Here is a 23,720-nt window from a genome sequence, read left to right on the forward strand (position 1 = left end):
TCCCGTCCCCTCCCCCCCCGATATAAGCCCTCCTCTCTAGCTTGTATTGAAATAATTTTGATTTTCTACGAGGTTTTGAAGCTTAAAAAGCTTATTTTTGAAACGCTTTTTTAGTACGGTTATTTAACAAATCGACCACAATTTTCCATGGTCTTCACTCTTATAGACCATAGAAATGACGTCATAAAATGTTTAAAACTCAAGTGGAACCACGAGCCGCAGGTGAGTGGTTTCACTGCAAAGTTTTGAACATTTTGTGGCGTCATTTCTATGGTCTATAAGAGTGTAGACCATGAAAAATTGTGGTCGATTTTTTTTTAAAATAACATTTATTCTTACGAAAAACCAAAAACAAAACAACCGGCAGTGCGTGACATATTACGTCATTTCCATGGTATATACTCTCATAGACCATAGCTCTCGCCCAATCAGCGCGCGAGGATTCGCTCAGTTATTGTAAAAAAGACTCTCGAATACAAGCCCCACCGTTTATGAGCCCCTCTAAAACCCATTATGAAGTTGTATAAAGCCATAGCTTTTAAGTGGTTGTTCACGGTATAGGGTTTAGTTGATTTTTCCTTTATTGCCATTTCTTCTATAATGTTTCTTTTAGAACTCTCAAAGGGAATAAGATCCGAAAGCTTGAAAGTAGGACGTTTGAAGGTGTTACTAATCTTGAAACACTGTAAGTATTTTCCGGCAGATATACTATATGACCTATCATTAATATCATCGAATGGATATTCATTTTGCCTGCATATTTGATGATTTCGTAGTTCAGTTGAGTAGCAGCATCAAAAGAGAGATTTATATCTGGGAGAAATGAGACACAAAAGCACTTCGGTTTTTCGAGGAATACTTTGATACTTCTAATCGTTTTACCATCTACAAGTAAGCGCTTTAAAAGTTATAAATGCAACATGAAAATTATCTAAGAACGGTTACTAAAAGACTTACCATATTAATTGCGGATTTAATAGTAACATTTAAAGTCTTGTTTACTGAAAATGTTTCAGCTCACCAAAAATTGGTAATCATCTGAAATCTTTCTCCCTCAGTTCTATGCCTGTAGCGGGAAAATGATAATCAAGTGCCATGGTCGCTTTTGCTGTAGTAATGTCTGAACTACATTCTTTATTTAGTTTAACTTGCTATTTTAATATCCTTGCAGGAACCTGGCAAAAAATGAAATAAATTTCATTGCGGATGATGTTTTTGCACCATTTAAAATGATCGAAATTCTGTAAGTATATATGATCATATGGATAGAGTTTTTTTGATCGAGATTAAAAAGCTAAATAGTATAAGCTTGTACAGCCTTTTATGCACAACCCAGAACAAACTTAAAATCCGCTATAAATTTAAGGGCCATGACAATGTGACTGGTCATAGGTCGAAGTCTAAGACTTAAAACATAAAGCTGCGTGAATTGATTTTCAAAAATAATTGTGTTAGGAATTTGGAAAGGAGTAATTTTCTTAACTTTCTTCTTCTTTTTCTTCTTCTTTTTTTTTTTCAATTTGTTACATACGTTCCGTGCACAAAAATATCAAAGATCGATAAATGGATCTGGAAAATTCCTCCATTTCCCGTTTTTAACCACTAAGAATTTTTACCTCTTCGCAAATTTATTAAACTGTAAAATTTAATTCATGAATGATTGGTTTTATATTCTTCAGTTTTAAACAGTGAACAGATATTAACCGCTACAAATCATGCATAAAGGTACTTAAGTGAATGAGTCGTGTGTTTGTCCACAGGGATCTGAGCTACAATTCATTTCCCGTGTTGCCAACAAAAGGACTCAAAACTCTGCAGACCCTGAAGATTCGAGACAACAGAGAACTAAAAGAAATTCACGCTGCAGATTTACCATCCATTCGACTTGTTGAGGCGCATTACCCATACCACTGTTGTGAATTCCGTAAAGAGAAGAAAGAGAAAAAGCAAGCACTCCCTCAAGGAAATTGGGATAAGACACATGATTCGTGGACTTGGGACGAGGTTGTATATCTTAGAAACTCCTACGGGGAGGAAAACAGGACAGAATCTACGATAGACGACATATCAGGATTAGGGTCTGGAGAAATGGATCCTGTTCTGATTGAGGGGAGCTCGAATTCCGAGATCCAAGATCCAGTTATAGATACGTCAGGCCACACTAATAATATCATCGTAATTGAAGAAGACGACAACCATGAAGTCACATGCACTCCCGAACCTGCGGACCCTTTTTTTCCTTGTGACGATCTCATGGATGTGACTTTTCTTCGCGTCGTGGTCTGGATTGTATTCTTGCTAGCGTTGCTTGGTAACGCAGCTGTGGTTTTCGTCATCGTTACTCGCAGTTCTCGAATTGACGTGTCCAGGTTTTTAATTTGTAATCTTGCCGTGGCGGATTTATGCATGGGGGTGTACCTCGGTTTTTTGGCCATTGTGGATACTTCGACACGAGGCAACTTCCGAAGCTATGGTGTGGAGTGGCAGTTAAGCAGCGGCTGTAAGACAGCGGGTTTCCTTGCTGTGTTATCAAGCGAAACCTCGGTGTTTACATTAACTGTGATAACCGTTGAAAGATACATTGCGATAACGCATGCGCTGGATATCTCTAAGAAAATGACTCTGAAGAAGACTGGCATCGTCATGCTTATTGGCTGGGTTTTTGCTTTGATCTTTGCGACATTACCCTTGTTCCGCGTCAGTGACTACACCAAGTTCAGTGTTTGTCTTCCGTTTGAAACTGGGGATTTAAAATCGCTGGCCTATGTGATGTCATTACTGATAATCAATGGAACAGCATTTCTAGTCATACTGACGTGTTACGTGAAAATTTATGTCACAATTCGCGGGTCAAATGCGTGGAATACAAATGATTTTAAAACGGCTCAAAAAATGGCTCTTCTCATCTTTACAGACTTTGCCTGCTGGGCGCCCATAACTTTCCTATCCATTGCGGCTGCTTTCGGTGGAGAGTTTGTTAGTCTCAAGTGGGCTAAAATATTAACAGTTTGTGTTTTTCCTCTAAACAGTTGTGCGAACCCCTTTTTGTATGCTATTTCCACTGCACAGTTTAAGAGAGACTGCATGTCCTTTTGTCGAAGGGTGAAGACTTCGCAGATTCCAAAACTAACGAGCTCGAGGAGAAAATTTTCCATTTCAAGTGCAGAAATGCGGCGAAATTCCCAAGTGAGCTCATCTAATGGACTTGAGGGGATGATTGCGAAACTTCGAGCGGGTGGAAGGCGAAACTCTCTTCCCGCTTCAATAAAGTTAATGGTTCTGCAACCTGAAACAAGCAAATCATTGGAATTCCCTCAAAAAGACAAACAAGTTATTGTGGAGAGAGTAACAGCTCTTTAACAATTATTATAAAAACAGAACTCGGTTGTCTTACCTTGTAAATTTAACACAGTCAAATCAGCGACACTCGGTCGTTAACAACGAACTTATATCGCATAATAACAGATTGCTTGGTCAGTATGAGGTTAGTGAAAGCCGTTTTCTTAGGGAATTCGAGTCCCTTTCTAGGTGAGGAACTTAGCATGGCCTGCAATCAAAATTCAGGAGACAGATTTATAACTTGAAATTGGTAAAGGGGATAAATTAATTGCATGGTCTCTTTTACAACCTGTATTTGTCGTTTTCTTAGAAATCTGAGAGCCAGGAAAGGGTTTTTTATTTAAAAGAAAAAGAAGTTGTTTGCAAATAGTTTCAATGAGCCATTTCCGAGTTCCAAAAACTCTCACTTTCAAAATGATGTAAAGTACAAAACCTTTCTTGTGAAAATGAGTTTTATTTGCGTTAGAATAAAAAATCAATGGATTTGCACTTAGCCTCGCTTTGACAGAGAGGCTTGGGGCAACCCGGGAATGGCCTATTAACCCTTTAAGTTCCAATAGTGATCAACATCAATTTTCTCCTAAGGATATCCATAGATTGTTAAAACAGATGGTTATGAGAATTAACAAAATGATCAGCAAAGAGAAAATGCCTCGATCTTTTATCAAATTCTTTCAACTAATTCTTAAAGGAAATGTATGGAGATCAGTTTGGAGAATTTGTATGTGGATATTGGGGCTTAAAGGGTTGAAAATACACTGTTATTGCCAGTAAAAGACTTTCCTTATAGAAAGATTTAACGAATATCCGATAACAATGTTGTGAATGAATGAATAGATAAGAGAGCGACCTTAGAAAAGGGTAGACTTCGCTAGCTAGGCTATCAACTTTGCTTTATTTGACTGATAAACTATGTTAAAGCGCAGTCGAAAGAATTTTCCACTTTTTAAGTACCGGTTAGTGTACGTCAAAGTTGTGTTGAAGAAACCCTTGTTGGTTAGTTATTGTCTTCAGTGTGGTTTTGGTATTATTCTGTGTCTTTTCAATGAATTTTGTAAATTAATCGCTGTATTTATGCCACTGTATTCCAGGGATCACTTACTGTTTCTTGTTAAGGAACCTTATTTACAATGGGAAGTTTATTCGGGTGAACGTTTTGTCCGGCAGGCCGGTTATAATGATGACCGAAGCATTGCAACACAAGCGAGAGTGACTAGTGTTCACGGTTCTCTTCCTCAGATCTTTGCTTGTGAAAGCTTGTAAATAGATCATTACGTTTATAAATAGCTATTTACGCAGTATTTTGCAACATTTTGTAATTATGAGTGTATATACCTAATAAAAACAAATAAAGGAGTTTTAACTGTGGCTGATTTGCTTAGCCTCCGGGTCCCGTTTAGTTTTTTTGGTTAATTTTTATAGAGCGCGCGAGGGGAAAGCGCGAAAGGGAGACAAGTCTCTTCGCTCCTTTTTCCCCTCGTGCGCGCGAGTCCTTGTAATTTCTCCCTTTGCCCTAAAAAAAGAAACGGCTCCTGCCAGCAGTCTAGTTTGCCTAAGAAACGCAGATTTTTAAATGTTGCTTTCTTCCCAAAGTAGTGAAATTCCCCCGCCCCGCTACAAAATGACGCAAATGAACCTACCGCATAACACAAGCACAAGTAAAATATGCAGACGTGATAGCGTGACCATCCTCAGTCTCAGGATGAAATCCAGTCAAACCTGTATTAAGCAGTATCCCGCTATCAACCGGTTACTTCCCATAGTTCTGGAATCATTTTCCGTAGTTACGTAGAAGTCAATCGGATGTGAGGGTCACCTTTCCCGAGGCCCCGACAGTCTTGGGCACCATCGGAGCAGTCTCGTTCTCAGGGCCTCTTTCCTTAACCTCCTGGATCGAGAGTTAAGATCGAGAGCAGGGGAGAACCGGAAACAGAGAGACTCTGGAAACGAGGTTGTCATCAAAGTATCTGCCAGCTTAACTAAAGACGTCTTGCAGCGAGGCACGTCAACCGGAAGTGAACTTTTTGCATTCTTGGACAGTGGTTTTACCGACATTTTCGGACTTTTTGTCCCTATAAGAGTGAAGACACTTAGCAATACAAATTTGGAAACGTCAATGTACATTAAAGGAAAAAGGCCTTCTTCAACATGCGTCGCTCAAAAACGTGTTAGTGAGAAGAGGACAACAAAACGTTTGTATGTGACAAACGTGACATGGCTATTACTTGCGTGTTTTGTCGTGATCTTAAATTACATTACTGTGTTCTGGTCTTTTACAAAAAGATCCTGTTAATTAAAGGAAGGTGAAGTTTGGCAGAAAGTTTTTTTAAACTCAGTCATTGTCAAGCTTGTCACAGGTGCCTTTCCGTCTTCTCTCCCTCCCGTCCAGTAGCGTAACTTTACTATTGTTCATTTTCTTCACCTCTATAATGTTTTAGCTCTGCGCTCACTTTGACTCACTCACTCTCACATCTGAAGTAACGCCCAAAAAATTGTCACGTGACATCACACGTGATACATTTTATTAGGCCGCTTGGGGTAGTCAAAATGTCACAGTTGCAGTTTGTTTACCATTATTTATGTAGTTAGTTGGAAATAGTTGATATATAATTTATTTATTACTATTTATTGTTGCTTCAACAACTTTGAAAGTGAAACTATCAATTAACGAAGCAAAATTGACTGGTGTGTTACCAATTTTAGTTACCGGGTCTTTCGAGAAACTTTCCCCTCCCAAAGAGGATGCTGGGAAAAACTGATCAAAATGGCGGACGAGCTCATCAAAAAGTTGAATCTTGTTCCTCTGCCAATAGGCGGTTTTTATGCAGAGTCTATGCACGCAAAAACCACAGTTAAACCCTTGGACAACTCCGGGCGTGAAGTGAGAGATGCTTATTCGGTGATTTATCTTCTCTTAAGGGGATCTGACATAAATGCTTGGCACAAGATGAAATCCGAGGAGACCTACTTCTACCACAAGGGGAGTCACATAATTCTTCATATGATAGCTGAAGATGGGAAATACGAGACTAAAATCATCGGAGACCCACTTGTGGATCCTAAAGCTCACTTTCATTATCATGTGCCAAAAAATGTCTGGTTTGCTTTGGAACTTGAAGACAAGACCGGCTTCTGTGTTTTCAGCGAGGCGGCAGGTCCTGGGTTTGAGTACGAGGATTTTGAGGGAGGCGAGAAAGAGAAGATGCTTCGCTTGTTTCCACAGCACAAGGAAGTTATCGACAAGTTTTGTTTAAAATGACTTTTGCTCTTGTTGATTTCATATGGACGTGACAAACTATTCTAATTAATTATTTTTTGTGAACAAAAGGAAATAATTATTGGTGTGGGTGTGTGTTCTGATTTGTCCATTGATATACAAGAGGCTAATTGAACCAAATCTCAAAGCATATTTAAATAATTATGACAATCTGATATTTTTCTATGAATTTTTTTACAATTTTAATGAATTGAATAAAAATGTTGCTTTTGCTCAAATGATCTGGTAGGGGGTGTTTTGCAAGGTGAGGAAAAGGTGCTGATTTGTCAGAGGACTGTAAAGTTTCGTGATCAAGGTGAGGAAACTGAGTGGAAGTTCCGTTTAAGGTCAGTATTCAGGGGAAATTTAACTAGAACTTGATTCACTCAGTTTTCTAACCCCAATCACAGGGCCCTCGCAAGGGGTGGGGCTTGGGGGCCAGGCCCCCTGCAACTGTTTGAAAAATAAATAAATAAAATTGAGTACAGTGGAACCTCGATTTAATGAAGGGCCAAGGGACTGGCAAAATATGTTCGTTGTTGAGGTTCATTAACTTATATCAAGGTTCTTTGTCATATTGCCTTATATTTTACTATTACTAGAGTAAAAAAAAAATAGTTTGTTAGATCGAGGACTTCGTAATAAAGGTTCCATCGTAATATGCATTTTCATAGAAATAGTATCTTTGTTGGATAAGAATCTTCCAGCATCTAAATTTATTATTGTTCTGTTTCGATCCCATCAGTCTGATGTGCAGTAAGCCTCAAAACGCCTATCTTTACAAAACTGCACTTAGTCCTAGACTTCTGTGTTTTCAAACAAGCAAGGCTATCTAGCATTTGCAACGATGGGAAATAGTCTTGTTTGATGAATGTTCTTGATTAAATCTGAAGACTACTCCATGAACTAATATCGGCTGATGATGTGGTCTCTGACACATTTCCGTGACGTACTAGACAAAATTAAGGGGTAACAGGAACCTACAGTGTAATATCATGATCTGCAAACTTCTAGCGGTGGATCCAGCATTTGCAACCAAGCTCAGCGGGAGAAAGGTACTTTTCAGTGGCTTGACTCCGCTCATTAATGACTCAAGAAAGGTTCAGTAATCTGACAGTTCTGAATATCCACCAAGAGAGAACAACCAAATTTGCCTCTCACCCCCCCCCCCCCCCATCCCCACCACTTCAAAAGGGGCAGTCACAGGCCCCTGCACTTTAAAAACTGCTGCGCAGGCCCTGAATTATGGAAATTCCAAGTCATTTGGCAGCCATATTCAGCATTAATTTTCCAAAAAAAAACCCTACCACAATTTTTTTGATTTTAAATGTTCCTGTTTATTACCAAGGGTTGGGAAAGTTCTGCAGAATGCCATTTTTCACCCTTGGAGCTCTGCTGGGGTGATCTTCTCCATTTTTAAAGCTCTGTACACATACCAACACATGACAAGTGAATTAAAAAGATAGTTTATTCACAAATTATTTTTTATCATATTTACTACATATTTTTGTATGGTGTTATATTTTATCTTAATGAGTTACTTCCAGCATCTGGCTGTCTGTCTTTGTCAAAACAAATATTTTGTAACTTCTGGCAGTTGAGGATCGCCTCCTATAACAATAAAATTGAAATCATTTAGTTACCAGCATTGCAAATATGTTATAGTTGACCTAACAGCTGTTCCCTGGTGGAAGATAAAACTTCTGACAGAAAACAAGATCATTGGCAGACGACTGTATAATTTTTCAGGGCAGACTTTTTCACTTGTGGTGGAAAACATACATATGGAAACAAATATGGTTGACTGCTATTATTTGACATTGTTGATGAACATCAACTCAAGATACTTAAGGTTAACATGACAAACGTTGCAAGACTTGTATTACAAATGGATTTGTTATTATTTGATACCAAGTTTGATTCAATTCTTGTTCAATAAAATTAATATTCAACATCAAGACTGCTTTGTAATACCCACGCTGTTGCATTTGAAAAATATCGATACTTAAATATTGCGGAATACTTAGATTACAGTTCACTCTCGATAATTCAAATCCTCGCTAACTCCAACCTCGCGATATAACTCCAACCAAAATCGATTTCACCCTGATTTCCTTCCTACATTTACTATCATTTTACCCTTGGTAACTTGAATCTTTGATAACTTGAACCTCCCGCCAACTCGAAGTAGTTTTTGTTTCCCTTCAGATCATTTCCATTTAGAACCCTCAATAACTTGGACCATGCTTTAAGCACTTAACAAGTTAGAAAAAAGTGTACTGTAAATGAAACATTGTAATTGTTTTAATAACCATGCATGTATTCTTGGTCTTTACTTTTTTGTTAGTCCAGTATAAACACAGTGTCCAGCACTGTCTATTTATCAAGCTTTGAAATGTGCAAGTTATATTACTTGCATTCATTGCCCATCCCATTTCCTTTGAACTCCTGATAACTCAAACTCCCCCTAACTTGAACTTTTTTTCAATTTCCCTAGAAGGTTTGAGTTATCGGGAGTCAACTGTATTCTGGATCAAAAGTTCAGTGAAATCCTGATGATGCAGATCTGGTTGTATTGAAGACTGAGGTGATCAGGTAACATTATGGCTGAATATTTTTTTATATATGAAACAAATTTGAAAGTATGAAGGGAATTTGTAGTGCATGTATGAAGCAAATTGATTTATTTGTGAAGATATACAGTTGACTCCCGATAATTCAAACCTGTATAAAATGAAAATGTTAGAAAATGTTCTGAAGGGAAATAAAAATTGCTTCGAGTTAGTAGGAGGTTTGCGTTATAGAGGGTTCAAGTTACCGGGAGTTGACTGTATGTATTTTATTTTCATTATTTATGACTCTATTGTGATACCTGTATGGTTAAAAACATTCATGGACACCCTAAGTTGAACCAAATCTGCATTTTACACCCCTAAGTGATGTGATGTGTCCCTCTTGTCTGAGAGCCCCCCCCCCCCCCCCCAGGATGTAAGGTAGGGTTCCAATTGGTGGACAACAGCCTGGGAGTAATGGTCAGCTGTAGTCACACATAGTGGTGCATCCTGACCTATACACTGTAAGTAAGGGGGGCTAGACTCATCCAAAACTTATGCTAAGGGAGGACCTGGTCCTTCATTTTTTTTTTTATGTTGTAGGCCTTTTTTTTTTTTCAAATATTGAGGGAAGGGGAAGCTCCCTTAGAACCACTACTGACATACACGGTGTCAAAAACTTTAAGTTACCTCATATCTCTCTGGATCGTCTTCTTTCATGGCTGCTATTTTTGTTTTGAGTAGTTCCTTCAGATTAAATTCTGGTCTGTGACACTCTTTTATACCTTGTGGATAATCAGTCACAAAATAAACCAACAGTCCAATGACATGTTCATGTGAGGACTTCTGAGAAGCATGCAACAGACCAACCAATTGTTCAATAAATCCCATCTTGAAGAGCGCATCTAAGAAGAGAAAATAGGAGATACTTTTTATGATATCAGATAGTGAAAACTCTTACAAACTACTTAATTTTCTGTTAAATTAGGGTTGCAGCTTTGTGAGTAACCTAATGACATTTTAAAGTGATATTACTGGTAATGACACTACGAAAGTCCGAATCTGGCTGCTAAATACCTTTATGTGAAGGATTAGTAAACAGCATATGCCGCAACATAAAGGCTGACTTAGTTATCAGTTTATCATTTTCTGCCTGCATTGCTCGGATTAACAGTGAAAACCCATCTGCCTTCAAAAATGCCTCCTCTGCTGGGGGGAAATCTCTTGTGAGACCTAGTGGAAAAAATGAGGAAATACAAACATTATTAGCCAAGGTCTCCAGAGTGGAGGAACATTGTTGCTCAGATGTATAAATGGATTTTAGCAACTTAATGCTGGGTGTATCATGCTTCCTTAGACAAGAAACTTTGAAACAAATTTTTTCTTCACCAAGGGGTGATAATGGGACATATTTATTTCAACCTGATGTTTGAGTATCCTGTTGTTTCGTTAAAAATTAACCAGGAAAATTTGCTGCCGATTTTGTCTCTTTTCACCCAGATGTACGTATGTAAATAATGGATTATGGCACTAGCAACATTACAGTGCATGTCTAAATGGATTCTAACAGAATAATGCCCCTGGGGGCCTGAATTGTATCTTGTGTGACGTGTCATCATCTAGTATTTGCATTTCCTTGAAATACACAGTGCACACCTGATATGGCAAACAAAGACTTGATCCTAACTTCTACTGAAACATCAGCGTCCAGAAGTGAAGATAAAATTGGAAGAATGTTCATTTCTAGTGCAGCTTTTTGACAGTATGGATTATTTTGAACACACACAGCCAAAGTGTCAGCTGCTCTCCACCTTATAGAACTGCAAGGGAAATAAAAGAAGCAAAACAAAGTTCCATGAAACAAATTAATGAATGAATCTACTGCTAGCTATGCTTACAGTGTATGTAGAACTGTCCTAATGTTGTATTATATAATTTCTCTTCAATTACTCTTTTAAATTTATTCAGAGTACTTTCTTGCACTAGGGGTCAAAGTTTTATTTAAATTGAGTATAAGTTACTTTAATCAATCAATCAATCAACTATTAATGTGTCATAACTACTTGCTGTCTGTACCCCAGAAAGGGGTCTACTACAGTCTACATGTAACTTCCTTTATCCAGACCTCCATTGACAGGATTATTATTTTTTCTTTCTTTGCATTTGATGTTCATGTTATTGCTCCACCCTTCTAAGAGCAATTTTGCATGCATTGTACATGTGAGTGAAAAGAGTAAATTTTAGCCATTGTTTCTAGGGAATCTTCCGTGGAACTGAAAAAGTAGTAATGAGAAAAACTTCTGATAGATAATCATATATTAATTTTGATCATCCAGACTCTTGATTATCCAAACTGTATTTTCGGACACCTACATGTACTTCAACATCATACAAATTAATTAACCAATAGTATGACAGTTTGATAATTCAGCAGTACCTGTGTTCACTTGACAGACACTTAATCATAACATGAAAGCCCCCAATCTTGTGAAAGTCTGAAAAACTCAAAATAAACCTCTGTCAACAAAACTTAACATTTCATGAAATAAAGGATTTTAACTCCCTTAGCCAATCTGCAATAAATGTGAATATTTTTAAGTGTGCTATTTAGCTTCTCTTAAATCTTTTACATATTCAATGATTTTAGGTGATATCTTGTACATTTTAATCTTATGACATCCTTTTGGAAAACCATACTTGTATGAAAAAGTTATCTCAATAAATAATGGTAATAGGACTGAGTGGAGTCCAGTTTGGTCTGTAATCATACAAGTGATAAGCAAAATTGGATGACCACGTAGTGGGAGTCCAGTTTGTTTAATCAAGAGTATGATTACAGACAGAATTGGACAACACAAAGTTCTGTTACCAATTAATCGTAACTATAAAAATTTGTGATGGTCTAGCCTTTTTTTGACAATTAAAACACAAGAAATTCCAAGAGTTTTCTCACTAGCAGTGAAAAAAAAAAAGCTATTTAAGTGTATGCATGCGATGATGCGTACTGTCCTATTACATAGGCATGATGCGTAGGTCTGTCCTATTTCACTGTCCTGAGTGCTGAAATCAGGACAGTTGATAGCCAATCAGATTTAAGAATTTTGTTATAGCTTATTCTTATTTTGTTTGCTTTCCTAGTTATAGGTGAATAAATCTTATTGCAATACTTGAGGTAGTAAAAGATAGGCAATTTCTAGGTAATTTCTTTGTTTATGTAACTTAGCTCTAAGACAGGTCTTAACATAATAGTTTTTATTGACTGAGGGCTGAGGTATGAAATATAATTTTCTGGAAAATATGTCACGAATGAGTTATTTCTTCTTGTAAAAGAACGAAACATAATACCATCATACTCTGATAGTCAAGCAGGTTTCTAGGCCTAAAAGACATATTGGGGACTGATGAATACACGTCCAAATTCAATTTGGACTTTCCTTCAAATTTTATTACCTTTGTTCAAAATAAACATGGACCCCCCCCCCCCCCCGCCCCGCTCCCAAATTGTAAACCAAAACCCACCATTTGCATTGTCTAAGTTATCCACAATATCTGCCAGTCCCTCAAAAGCATCTTCTTTCTCTGAGAGGATGTCATCATCATTGTCAGTTTCAGGTTTGTCAATTGTTTGTAAATGCGTCATCATGCTTTTGACATAGGTATCCTCTGTTATGGATGATAATGCTTCCTGTAGCCACTCTCTCCTCTTCCAAAAAAAAAACAACATTATTTTAGCTCTCGTCCAATCTTTTCAGAATTATTTGGCAACTCCCCTTTTCGGCAGACATTAGTTTTCAGTGACTGCTCATTTTTGACTTAGACTCAATTTCTTGTTAAACTTTGTTTTCATAGGATGAGTGATGTTATGATAGCCACAGGCCCACCTTGAAAAGTACCTAGGACTTGACAGAAGGTCCATAGTGGCACAACATAACAAAAAATATTAACCAAAAGTTTATGGTAAGATTTCTTTATTCTCTTCTGCTTTTACTTTGCATACATTTATCCATTCTTTTCGTTCAGTTTCTGGTGTATTTAAATAACACAAACGATATCCGTCAACAGTAAACGTCGCCATATTATTGTTTGCAATGCAAGCTTACCTCCTCACTCATTTCTTGGAATACGCTCGAAGTATCGGCTTGTGAATCATCAGAATTGTCCGCGGCCATCTGTAGAAGTCCTTGCAAATTGTGTCGATATCTTCTCCCATCTGATTCACGATTCGCCATCAGTTACACTGCGAACTTCGGTTTTCTATCACTTTAAAAATCCAATGCAGAGATCCAACTATTAAAAAATCGGCAGGCGTTTGAAGACTCCCTGGGAAGACTGGGTACTAATGTGAACTCACTGATCTTTAGAATTACGGGCTCAAATCCAAGATGGCGGACGACAGTAAATCGGTGAGTTCCGAAGCAATATTGTTTTTTTGACTTTTTTTCTTGCAATTTTTTGCATTTGTAGTAGAGCATAATTTGTTATAGGTTTTTTCCGGGTAATAGTCGGAAGAGTTTATTCGTAATTTGAAAACATACCTCGTTAAGTCGAAGCTACAACTTGTTGGGCTTGTAGGACTGTCAACTGACTGGAAAGTTTTCACCTCCTCTCTTAGTTGCCACAAGTTTTTCTTGGAATCCTCAAAACCGTTTTGACCATTATCCTGTTAGCTACAGTATTTCAAACGTCTTGTAAGCTTGTTCTCAAGTGCACACTTACAATATTTCAGGGCTGTGCCGTCAACTCCCCACGTCTTCAAATGTTGAGAATTGATAGGGAAGGGATGATACACAACTGTAGATGACGTAATAACGCATGGTATATGACATCATTTGTGTAAAAAAAATACTCATTGACCCGGTCGTCACAAATTTGCGATGACACAAAGTGCGTGAAAAAGATGTTGTTGGCATTGTTACATTTGAGCTGATTGGATACTTTTTACCAATCACATTATTATTACAATGGCATGTCAGGGTGTATAAGGAAACGTTCAGTGTTAACATTAAAATAGCTCAAACAATGCAAAATATTTGAAATTCAGCCTGTGAACAGAGAGCCTGGCTATTTGATATTTTACTGTCGAAAGTCTACTGAAGAAATGGCAAACATTGGGGATTATCTGGGAGATTTCTGGAGACCAGGAGATACGGTCCAAATCTGGAGTCTTCCCGGATTATCCAGGAGAGTTGACAGCACTGATAATTGGGTGCTATTTGAACTTTAAAATGTAGCACATGTACATGTACGTCACTGTTATTATTACTAGCATCATTTTTTTTTTTGCTGTGTTGAGAGGGATACTGTTCAGGGGTGGATCTAGATGGCCTCAATGTAGAGATGCCAACCTCTGGGACTCTAAAGTCTGGAGAAAGTTTCTTTTGCAGTACCACCCCCCCTTACCTATTATCAACCTACTTGATCCCCTGATTCACACATAAATCAACCCCGTCCCATGGCCAAATCATGTCAGGTACCTGTTAACAGTTCCTTGCATGACTTTAATGATGAGAAATCTCTTTCAGCACTTGATGAAGATGCACAAATATGCTACCAACTTTAAAATAAAATAAATTTTGGATTTTGAGAAAATCATGGGCTAAATTCTATACAATATAGTACAATAAAACTCAAAATATATTTTTATCCAGGTGAGACTGGGGAGATTTTTGTCATTTCCTGAAAACTCACAGATAATATGGAGAGTTGGCATGTCCCAATAGGGTGATGGCATGAAACATTTAGATGTTGTACAGCAATGAGTAAATTTCTTTCTGTTACATTTCATTGACATTTGATTGATATTGTTCGTTATTTAAATACCTTAAAAACTAGGAAGGAACAGAGGATGGCATCAAATCTCATCTTGAAGAAACAGCGGATGAGTTTTTGATCAGACCAGTAAGTGGTAAAAATGATAATTTTAACATAGGATATGGTTAATGATTCCAGTTGTTGTTTAGGAAATGAGCCTGTGAATACGTTAAATAGGACTGTTCAAGCTACTTTAAATCTTGAACATCCTTCTGCATTATATGGAACCTGTCCCTCTGGTTTCTACAAATGTTTGGAAAAGACATTAAAATACCCCATATTTTTTTCTATCTGGCGATGGTACAACTGTAGCAAAGACGGCACTTACAAAGATCATGCTAATAGTTTTTCTTTATTTCTTGTCAGGCTTTTGTAGAGCATGTAAATATTGAAGGTTATTGGAGAACAAAAAAGGATATTTTAGTTCCTGGAATCAAACGAATCCTAGAGGCCACTAATTTCCGTGAGGTATTAAAAATTTAATGATAGTCTAAGCAGAATACTGTTTTCATGAACTTCAAGATAAATATGAATTCAAATAAAACCAGTGTTAGAGTTGATTATGGCAATTTTTTTTTACCATTTCTTGTTTTTGCTTTTGCCATTGTCACAATTGCAATTTCTGTGTAACCATCACTTCATGCTTCGATCGACTTCACTTCTTCCATTTGAACTCTACCTCTTTCCTAGCCTGCTATGCTCCCCATGTACCTCTAGCTTTCCCACTGTAACTTATTTAGAGAGAGACTGGACAAACAGACTTGAAGGATGGACAGAGTGACTAGACAGACCATCCAGGGTGAAAATGATCCTAATAACTTACATAATTTTGAATTACATTTCTTAGCCTCATTGCAAAATGCTTGCTCTAAATAATAATGATATATTATTACTTTTTCAGCTTATAGCACTTGCTTTTGAGGCAAAAGAGAACCTGCAGAATCTTGGAGTCTTTAATGAAATTGATTTAATGATTGACACAAGCTCAGGTGAAGAATTGAGGACTTCTGCATTATATTTTGTTTCCTTAAAAGAGGTATATCAGCTCGATGGTTGTCTTTGAAAAAGCTACTTTCTTTATTATAAGTATGCTAGAGTTCTTATGTTTTTAAACAGTATGCAATCATCAAGTATTACGTTTACGTGACGCTGAAAATAACAAAAAAGATAATAATATAAGATTTTTGCATAAAGTAGTGAACTTTTCTAGTGAGAAATTTTACTTGGTTTAGGTGGTAATTTTTGAATATTTTATTTCATTATGTTGACCTTTTTGTGAGTGTCATTCACTAGTAGGGAGAAGGGGAAGTCTGAGATGCCTTGAAGATGCTGTCCCATTTACGAAATTAAATAAATATCTCTCCACATGGTATCTTTATATGAATGTTACAGGATGCCTTTAAGGTTGTCCCATCTCCACACGATGTAGAACATTCCAATTAAGTGGCAGATATATCTCAAACCCATTTCAAATTCAAAGGTTGTAGAACTGGATATCTAAATACACTGACCATTTTTTGAAAATCTGAACTCTCATTTTTTTTTTGGGAATTTTTAATTGTAAGTGCCCTAAACAGCCCTTGAAAGCTGAAACTCAAAGCATAGTTCCTGACTCCAAGCACTTATTGAAAAAATTGTGATAGGGATAATGATTTGTGAAGTAATAATTAGATTTTTGTTTAAGGCCCTTCTGCACGTCCTAATGGGTATGATGTCACATTTCAAGTCCAAGAAAAGAGATTTCTAACCAGCAGCTCAGGAACACAAATTGGCAACAATGAAGGAAACATGGTAGGCATAAACATAAAATAAATACACTGTATTTATAATGTTGTTAAATTGGAGTGGCACGCATTTTATGCATCCCATTGGTGGACAGTTATGACAGTTTTTTCTTTCTTAGAATTTGTAGTGGCGTGCCACATAGTGACTCTTAGTAGGATCTTTGTAGAGGGAATCTGTGAAGAAGGACAAAAAAACCTCTTAGACCTCACTTGTGCAGGGATAAGGGTCAATCTCACAGATATTAACAGAGACTACAAGGCAAAAATTGGTCTAATTTTTCATATTAGAATAAAGTGAAATTTTCAATAAAGAAGGGTTAGGATTTTTTGCTGGTTTATTAAATAATAATGGTGACATTTACTGATGGTTTTCTAAAATCCGATGAAATATTCTAAAATAAGTCACCAGTTATCTGTTTACCCGCTGATATCCAACATCTGATTTGGTAACGTACATGTAAAATTGTACTTTAAGGGAAAAGTGGGTTGTAACATGACATGTCTTAATAATTATTTGCAGTTGTTTGGAATGCAGCTCAACAATGTTTTTGGCAGAGCAGAACAGGTGAAGGCAGATCTGTCATTTGGTACAAGAACAAGGATGTCATATCAAGTGAGCATATGAATATTTTATTTCAATAATACTTCTGTTGTCTAAACTTTTTGAGAGACACAACACTGCTGTGTACGTCATTACCTACTTTGTACACCTAAGTTATTCTGACAATTAAAAAAGACAACTTCTCCATTGGAGTACTAAACCTTGAGAAGGAAGTTTTGATTAAAGGAGTCTATGTATCCCACACAATGTCATATCCCGCATGTAACATGCAGCTTAAATAACACTGATAATAATGTATTGTTAAGCAGTCTATCGTAAAACTAAATCTGAACTTTCCTTCTTTCAGCTGTCATTCTTTAAGCCTGCTCCAGGGAAACCAGAAAAAAGGTATGTCCTTTTCTGTTTGTTTGTGTGAAACAAACACAGTTGAATTTTACCCTTATGGACATCAATGCAGACACACACAAGAGTCAGGAAAAGACACCTCATTTATTTGATAGCTACAGCTCACTGTATGGTCGGAATAAACAACAACAACAACAACAACAAAAACAAAATAAAAACACTTTCCATACATGACACTGTCCAACAAATTACAGTACAAGTACCTTGTAATTTGCAATATAAAACAAATATTCTGTTAGAAAATTAAGACATGATTTTCTAGATTAGCAGGCACTGGAAATACTATTCTCAAAATTGGAATCAGTTTGCAAAATCCCAAAATAATTTCACAGCTGAATTCTGAATGACTTTGTAATTACAGACTTCTGCTCCGACGATTTCTTTGAAATTTGGCCGGCATACTTTTTATATTACTAAAAGCTGATCGGTAAAAAAAAATCAGGAATATTTTTCATTAGATGAAATTTTCTTTAAAAAGTAGGGTCCACTAAAGTGCTAATTTTGTTAAAGGAAAACTACTAGTAAAACCGAAAAGTTATGACACAAAGTTTGTCATCGTGCATTACACCTGTTAAAAAAACAAAGCCACCTTTTGTTTAAAATTCTAGGAAGTGACTGAGTTTCTTCCGACTCAGAATAATTTTAACAAAAAAATGTTTTTTAGTTTCACTTTTGCAGCCCAAAAATCAACAACAGATGTACCAATGTGTTCTTACCAAGAGGCAACTCAAGGACTTGTCATGGATTTTCAGGTAACTTGTAACCACCAGAACCAGCAGAAATTTAATAGTCTTCTTTTTCCCATCTTGTTCACATGGTAGGGAGCTAAGCATAAATTCCTCGCCATTTTTTTCTGCTCTGTTCTCTTTGTGCTATCCCAACTGTACAAATGCCCAAAAAGAACGCCTAGAAGCTTGTGTACAGCATCTTCACCATCTGCATTCCTTTTCCTTCAAAAATTCTCTTGTAAAAAGTGTTACATGTATGTGGGTCTAGTAGCCCGAAGCTCTCTGCCTTGGAATGGTTCCAGTGTTGTTGATTTGAAGAATGCTGTAAAAAAAGGAGAAAACACAGGGGGACTCAAATAATATTTTTCTTTTTATTTCAGTTTCCTTCTGTCATTGGACAGCACTCTTTTTCATGGGAAGGAATGTGGCGTGAGGTAACAGAGTTGTCTAAAAATGCTTCCTTTGCTGTTCGGGAACAAGCTGGTCATTCACTGAAGAGTTCACTCAAGGTAATAACTTGTTTTTATTGAAGCGGTGTAACAGGGGCTGGGGGTTATATTTCTTACAACTTTTATTTTCACATGTGCCTTGGTTGTCTCCAATCGGCAACAAAATTAGTTGAGACACTTAGCCTTTAAGAGCCTCTCTGGCATTTTGCCAACTTAAAAAAAAAAAGAAAATAAAGCTTTCTATTCCCTACGCCCTCCATGCAATGTTGTGCTGCTGTTCCAGCTACCTTTAGAAAACAACAGACACCCCAGCTTTGAATGCAGGGAGGAGGGGATGGGTTTGGGTTGTTTTGTTCTCCCAAGTTACCACATTTGAGGAGAGTGTCTCGACAATCCTTTATATGGGGTCAGTTTTCTTTCTGTCATCTTCTAGGCGACAACTGGAAGTAAGTAAGTAAGTAGTAACGTAAGTATAAAACAAAGCAAAAGAAATGGAATTCACTAAGAATAAGATTGAACCAATTATTTGCTTACATTTTTTTCAGCACACAGTTGTAATGGACAAAAGGGATAACTTAACTTTTCCAACTGAAGGGTATTTTCTAAAACTCTCTCAGGTTTGTGCAATGCTTATATATTTCTTAAGGTTCTCAAACATGTAGGTAAAGTGCAAGGGGAGTAAGGGTGGCGCAGTGCTGAGAACACTTGCCTTCCATCAGTGTGGTCCATGTTCAAATCCCCATGTCGACGCCTTATGTGGGTTGAGTTTGTTGTTGGTTCTCAGTCCTTTGCTCTGAGAGGTTTTTCTGTGGATACTCAGGTTTTCCACTCTTCTCAACTAACCAACATTTCCAAATTCCAATTGGACCAGGAATCAGGTAGACAAAGGACCACTTAGTGGATGTGTTACCTCTAATTCGTTAATTATTGATTATTTATTTATTTAAGTGCATTGTAAATTGTAATTTGTAACTTGTTTACCCACGGAGCACTTAGGCGTTCTTTTAAGAACGTGTCTGTACTTTCCAGATCAAATTGGAGTTTGAAAGTGTTGGTTTTTGAGGTGCATGGAAAACCAGAGTACCTGGAGAAAAACTTCTTGGAGTGAGGGACTGAGAACCAACAATAAGCAACGTATAGTCACGTATGGAGTCAGTTCCGGGATTTGAAGCCAGGCAACATTGGTGGGAAGCGGGGGATGCTCTCACCACTGTGCCATTTTTGCTCATTTGAAAGTGCAGTCAGTATAGCATTCATCTCTAATTCTCCATTTTCAATTTCACCTTTCAGGAATTAGCTGGATTAGGAGGGGATGTAAGGTTCTTTAAAAACAGCTTGGAATACCAACAAAATGTGGAAGTTCTCAAAGATGTGGTAAGTGTGGGCTGTTTTGCCAAACGACGATCTTGTGCGATATGTTAAAAGGGCTTCAAAGAGACTATGTCAAAGCTAAATACAATATTGTAGGCCCGTTCAAGAAGCCAACTGCACAATGACTGCCAGTTGACACCAAGTCCCATTTGTTCAAACTGTGGATAGTGCTTTCCTCCGGATAAATTACTTATCTTAACTCCCCCACCCCCACCCCCCAGTAAAAGGTTCATTTACCCTGCAAATAATAAAAAAAACGTCCGATTTTAACCCCCTCCGTTATACAAGCCCCCCATCCAAATATATTGAAAAGAATTCGACTTATTACGACGTTTGAACCCTTCATTAAAAACCAGTAAATATAAAAGCTATTTTGATAAGCACTGTTGTAGCTTGTTTCGAAATGCCTTTTTTATTTCGTGTTAAGCACCCGCGGATATAAGCCCTTAACCCGCGGATATAAGCCCTTATAAGCCCTTACCCGTTTATAAGCCCTCCTAAAACCCCTTACGAAGATGAATACGCCCCGGGCCTATCAGCGGCAGTTTACGGTTTGTATATCTAACTATTGGTTTTGGGAGAAAATGTTATCCTTTGTGAGAGATTTGAGCCACTTAGAGGCTAATATTGTTTTGTTTCTGAAATAAAAGAGAGAGAAATCCTCGCGATATAGGATCCTGTTTTTCATTGGTGTAGTTCAAGGTTAAGGTTAAAGCCCAGCGTTTTGTATTGTTTAGATATTATCCTGGACTTTTCAAAGTGGAAATCTCCGTCCACTGTTTGGTGCGCCTTCTCTAATAAATGACAGGTCAGTTTACTGCGTTTTCTTCTGCACCCGTGTTTCTGGCCAGTCCAAACCCTAAGACCAGCATGCGTACTTTCAAAGGTCCACGTTACGCATGGACTGATTTATTCCATATGTTCACCACGACAACTATATTTTGTTGATACGACCACTCACATGCGCTAAAGGTATTTTTTTTTTTTGCATCCGCAAAAAGGTAGTCGTTGGTATTAACTTTGTTCGGAAATCATGTTAGGCCACAGTAAAGGTTTCCTCGAATATTGGCCAATTTTAGTCGGAAATTGTCCGATGACAGACATTGCTGCATTGCTGGTATACTTGAACAATCAGAACCTTTGCTTCATTCATTTATTTGCTTCATTCTCACGATCTTCATGATACAGCAAGCAGTGTTATTGTAATGAGAAACTGGCTTTTTCCTACTCTTTATAACGGACAGTTGACCCTATCAACCACTTTGTTAATGCGGCCACTTTTCTGTTGCCCGAAAAAAGTTATCCATTTATTTATAAGTAAACGCTTTTTTTTCGACGAAATGCTACCTTCTGGAGTAATGATTTGTTATTTCCTTCAAGATTCAAATGCCTCGTGAGGATAAGTATAGCAATCAACTTGACAAATATAAAAGCTTTTTAAGTCGTCCAAACTGCATAAATGACAGTTTATAGCAGGCACATTGATAATCAGAATCAAATTATATTTATCATGACATCATTATGAAATGCTTAGTATCACAGTGTGCCGCTTTCCCTTTAGCCGGGGACTAAGTTCTTCGGTGGGAAAACGCTGAATAAAGTTGTAAATAGCGCAAAGCGAGCCAAGTGGGAGACCGAAAAGTGGGAAAGGGCGGAGACATGTTCCGGGCCCGCCTTTTCCCTACCCCTTCTCAGTCCCCCCCGCGGTTTGCCTCTTTCTTCGCTTTCGCTTCGTTATTTTGTTCCTTTCCCCTGTCCCCCCTTCCCCTCGAGGGGAGCCTGGTTTCAGGCTACTTCGCGGTTAAAACGACCACTCCTCTCTCTCCTGCAGGGACCACCCCCGTTATACAACCTCGTTTGGTTTCACGGCAAATAAGAAAGGGAAGCCATGGTCCTCTTTACTTCATTTCTGTTCTTTCTCCATTTCCCTACAGATTTTTTCTCGGTGGTCCATTGTCCGTGAGAGGTTTTAACTTTAAAGGGATTGGGCCGAGAAGTGGAGGTAAGATTCAAGTTAGAGTTTTTAAAATTAGAACTAAGTTTGTTTGCCCGACCCCGCTCACTAACCATTCCTCCTACAAACAGTTTGTCTTTTTCCTCATACTCCACGTATAGTCCTTCTGACAAAACATGTCTCTAGGGACTGCACGGTTTTCATCATGGTAATGTTTATGTGAAACTCTTTTTCTAGTGGTCCATATTGTGTATTCGTGCAGCTTTGTGTTATCTGAACGTTCTTCTTGGTCTGATTATTTTATTTCCAAGATGATTCGCTGGGCGCAGATACTTACTGGGCAGCAGGCCTCCATCTTTACACTCCTTTACCGTTTAGGCCTGGACGAGGTGGCCTGGGTGACCGTATCAAGACGCATTTGTTTCTTAACAGTGGCAATCTGATCTCATTAAACACAAGTATGTTATGGATTTTATTGAGTAGAAGTGCATGCAGCGTTATGTTTGTCATAGTATAAAGGTGTGGCCAGTCTCAGTAGGTGCGTGGTGTATCTTGGTGTATGGGTTTTATTAGTCTATAGGCGAAATTCTTTGTGTCCATTGTGATTTACATGTACGTCACGAGGTCAGGCCGAGTGAAGTAGTGAGGCCTCGTTTCAGATGCGTCATCAAACTGGGAAAGTGCTCTAAGAGACTGGACGAATGTATGGGAATATATATTGTACTCATGCCTAGTGTATTATACTGATACAACTTTATGCACCATATCATATGATACTTTAAATCTCGATACAATTTGTGTTCGCATGACGTAGCTATTTGATACACCCTTGCTCATATTTTTACTCGTAAAAAGAGTCATCCCTCCCCTGACTGGAGTTCTTGAGCTGAATCGCCACTTTTAGGTTTGATGAAATGCACAGTAATTGCTGTTTTTGTTTATTTAGAGAAAATCAAACTTTCTTTTCAGACGTTCCCTGGCGGAACAGACTTTATGCGTTAAGAGAAAAAGTCCGCTGGTCATGTGGAGCCGGGCTTGTGTTTTTGTTGGGGATCGCAAGAATAGAATTAAATTATTGTATTCCATTTGGTGCTCAAAGTTCAGACAGGTATTGACGCAATTTAATTCCTTTGTGTCTATTTTACTTAAGATTTTCCTGGTAGTAAGCTTATTTGAGAGTTTTTTTTAATACCAAATCATTTATTAATTAATGCATATTTTTTTTCAGTGTAAATCATGGAATTCAAGTTGGAGTTGGAATCAACTTCCTTTAAAGAACCCTTTATCTTTTAAGAACATTAGACACTTAACACTGTCTATGTCTAACTGCGTCACTAGCAATAGCCTGCGAACAGGCTCTTTCGGAGGCTTTGGAGGTGGGAAATGGAGCACTTTTTCTCCCCCGCCCTCACAGCCCCCTAAAGAGCCTGCTCGCAGGCTACACTAGCAACCAGGCACAAGATTTATTTTTGCATCTGTTATAAGTGAAACTGTGGAACTAAACCAAGA

The 23,720-nt window shown here is 37.8% G+C and overlaps 4 protein-coding genes across 5 annotated transcripts in view; 3 read left to right on the plus strand and 1 right to left on the minus strand.

The window, feature by feature from the left end:
- Positions 1–4,702, plus strand: part of LOC140940271 (follicle-stimulating hormone receptor-like) — a 28,074-nt gene extending 23,372 nt beyond the window's left edge. For both annotated transcript variants that reach the window (XM_073389194.1, XM_073389193.1), the window contains 3 exons: positions 614–685; positions 1,172–1,243; positions 1,761–4,702. In XM_073389194.1, the coding sequence (XP_073245295.1) occupies positions 614–685; positions 1,172–1,243; positions 1,761–3,360 (1,744 nt within the window). In that variant the 3' untranslated portion in view covers positions 3,361–4,702. The remainder of the gene's footprint in view (positions 1–613; positions 686–1,171; positions 1,244–1,760) is intronic.
- Positions 4,703–6,090: 1,388 nt separating this feature from the next.
- LOC140941078 (uncharacterized) lies at positions 6,091–6,834 on the plus strand. Its single transcript, XM_073390039.1, has one exon. The coding sequence runs from the start codon at positions 6,104–6,106 to the stop codon at positions 6,596–6,598; it is 495 nt and encodes a 164-aa protein (XP_073246140.1). The 5' UTR covers positions 6,091–6,103; the 3' UTR covers positions 6,599–6,834.
- Positions 6,835–8,045: 1,211 nt separating this feature from the next.
- Positions 8,046–13,464, minus strand: LOC140940391 (hsp70-binding protein 1-like). Its single transcript, XM_073389359.1, has 7 exons — positions 13,248–13,464; positions 12,667–12,850; positions 11,585–11,642; positions 10,804–10,967; positions 10,225–10,380; positions 9,838–10,052; positions 8,046–8,206 (listed from the first exon to the last, which is right to left on the minus strand). The coding sequence occupies exons 1-7, from the start codon at positions 13,374–13,376 to the stop codon at positions 8,120–8,122; spliced, it is 993 nt and encodes a 330-aa protein (XP_073245460.1). The 5' UTR covers positions 13,377–13,464; the 3' UTR covers positions 8,046–8,119.
- A 49-nt stretch (positions 13,465–13,513) lies between these two features.
- Positions 13,514–23,489, plus strand: LOC140940390 (sorting and assembly machinery component 50 homolog). The gene is made up of 16 exons (XM_073389358.1): positions 13,514–13,550; positions 14,980–15,045; positions 15,325–15,426; positions 15,860–15,947; positions 16,643–16,749; positions 17,263–17,355; positions 17,651–17,691; positions 18,374–18,461; positions 18,818–18,946; positions 19,432–19,503; positions 20,177–20,260; positions 20,995–21,065; positions 22,192–22,259; positions 22,523–22,669; positions 23,181–23,319; positions 23,440–23,489. Exons 1-16 carry the CDS (start codon positions 13,530–13,532, stop codon positions 23,483–23,485), a joined length of 1,362 nt encoding a protein of 453 aa, XP_073245459.1. The 5' UTR covers positions 13,514–13,529; the 3' UTR covers positions 23,486–23,489.
- The last annotated feature ends 231 nt before the right edge of the window (positions 23,490–23,720 follow it).

Source organism: Porites lutea, chromosome 6, assembly GCF_958299795.1.
Source record: "Porites lutea chromosome 6, jaPorLute2.1, whole genome shotgun sequence".
Lineage (NCBI taxonomy): Eukaryota > Metazoa > Cnidaria > Anthozoa > Scleractinia > Poritidae > Porites > Porites lutea.

Excerpts from the sequence above, each read along its gene's own strand:
- LOC140940390 (XM_073389358.1), top strand. The coding sequence starts at position 13,530 with ATGGCGGACGACAGTAAATCG. Across the intron at positions 17,356-17,650 it reads GAACAAGGATGTCATATCAA|CTGTCATTCTTTAAGCCTGC; the intron begins GTGAGCATATGA and ends TCCTTCTTTCAG. Across the intron at positions 17,692-18,373 it reads CCAGGGAAACCAGAAAAAAG|TTTCACTTTTGCAGCCCAAA; the intron begins GTATGTCCTTTT and ends AATGTTTTTTAG.
- LOC140941078 (XM_073390039.1), top strand. The coding sequence starts at position 6,104 with ATGGCGGACGAGCTCATCAAAAAGTTGAATCTTGTTCCTCTGCCAATA.
- LOC140940391 (XM_073389359.1), bottom strand. The coding sequence starts at position 13,376 with ATGGCGAATCGTGAATCAGATGGGAGAAGATATCGACACAATTTGCAA. Across the intron at positions 10,968-11,584 it reads TGTCTGTCAAGTGAACACAG|TTCTATAAGGTGGAGAGCAG; the intron begins GTACTGCTGAAT and ends TTTCCCTTGCAG. Across the intron at positions 10,053-10,224 it reads TACTAATCCTTCACATAAAG|ATGCGCTCTTCAAGATGGGA; the intron begins GTATTTAGCAGC and ends TTCTCTTCTTAG.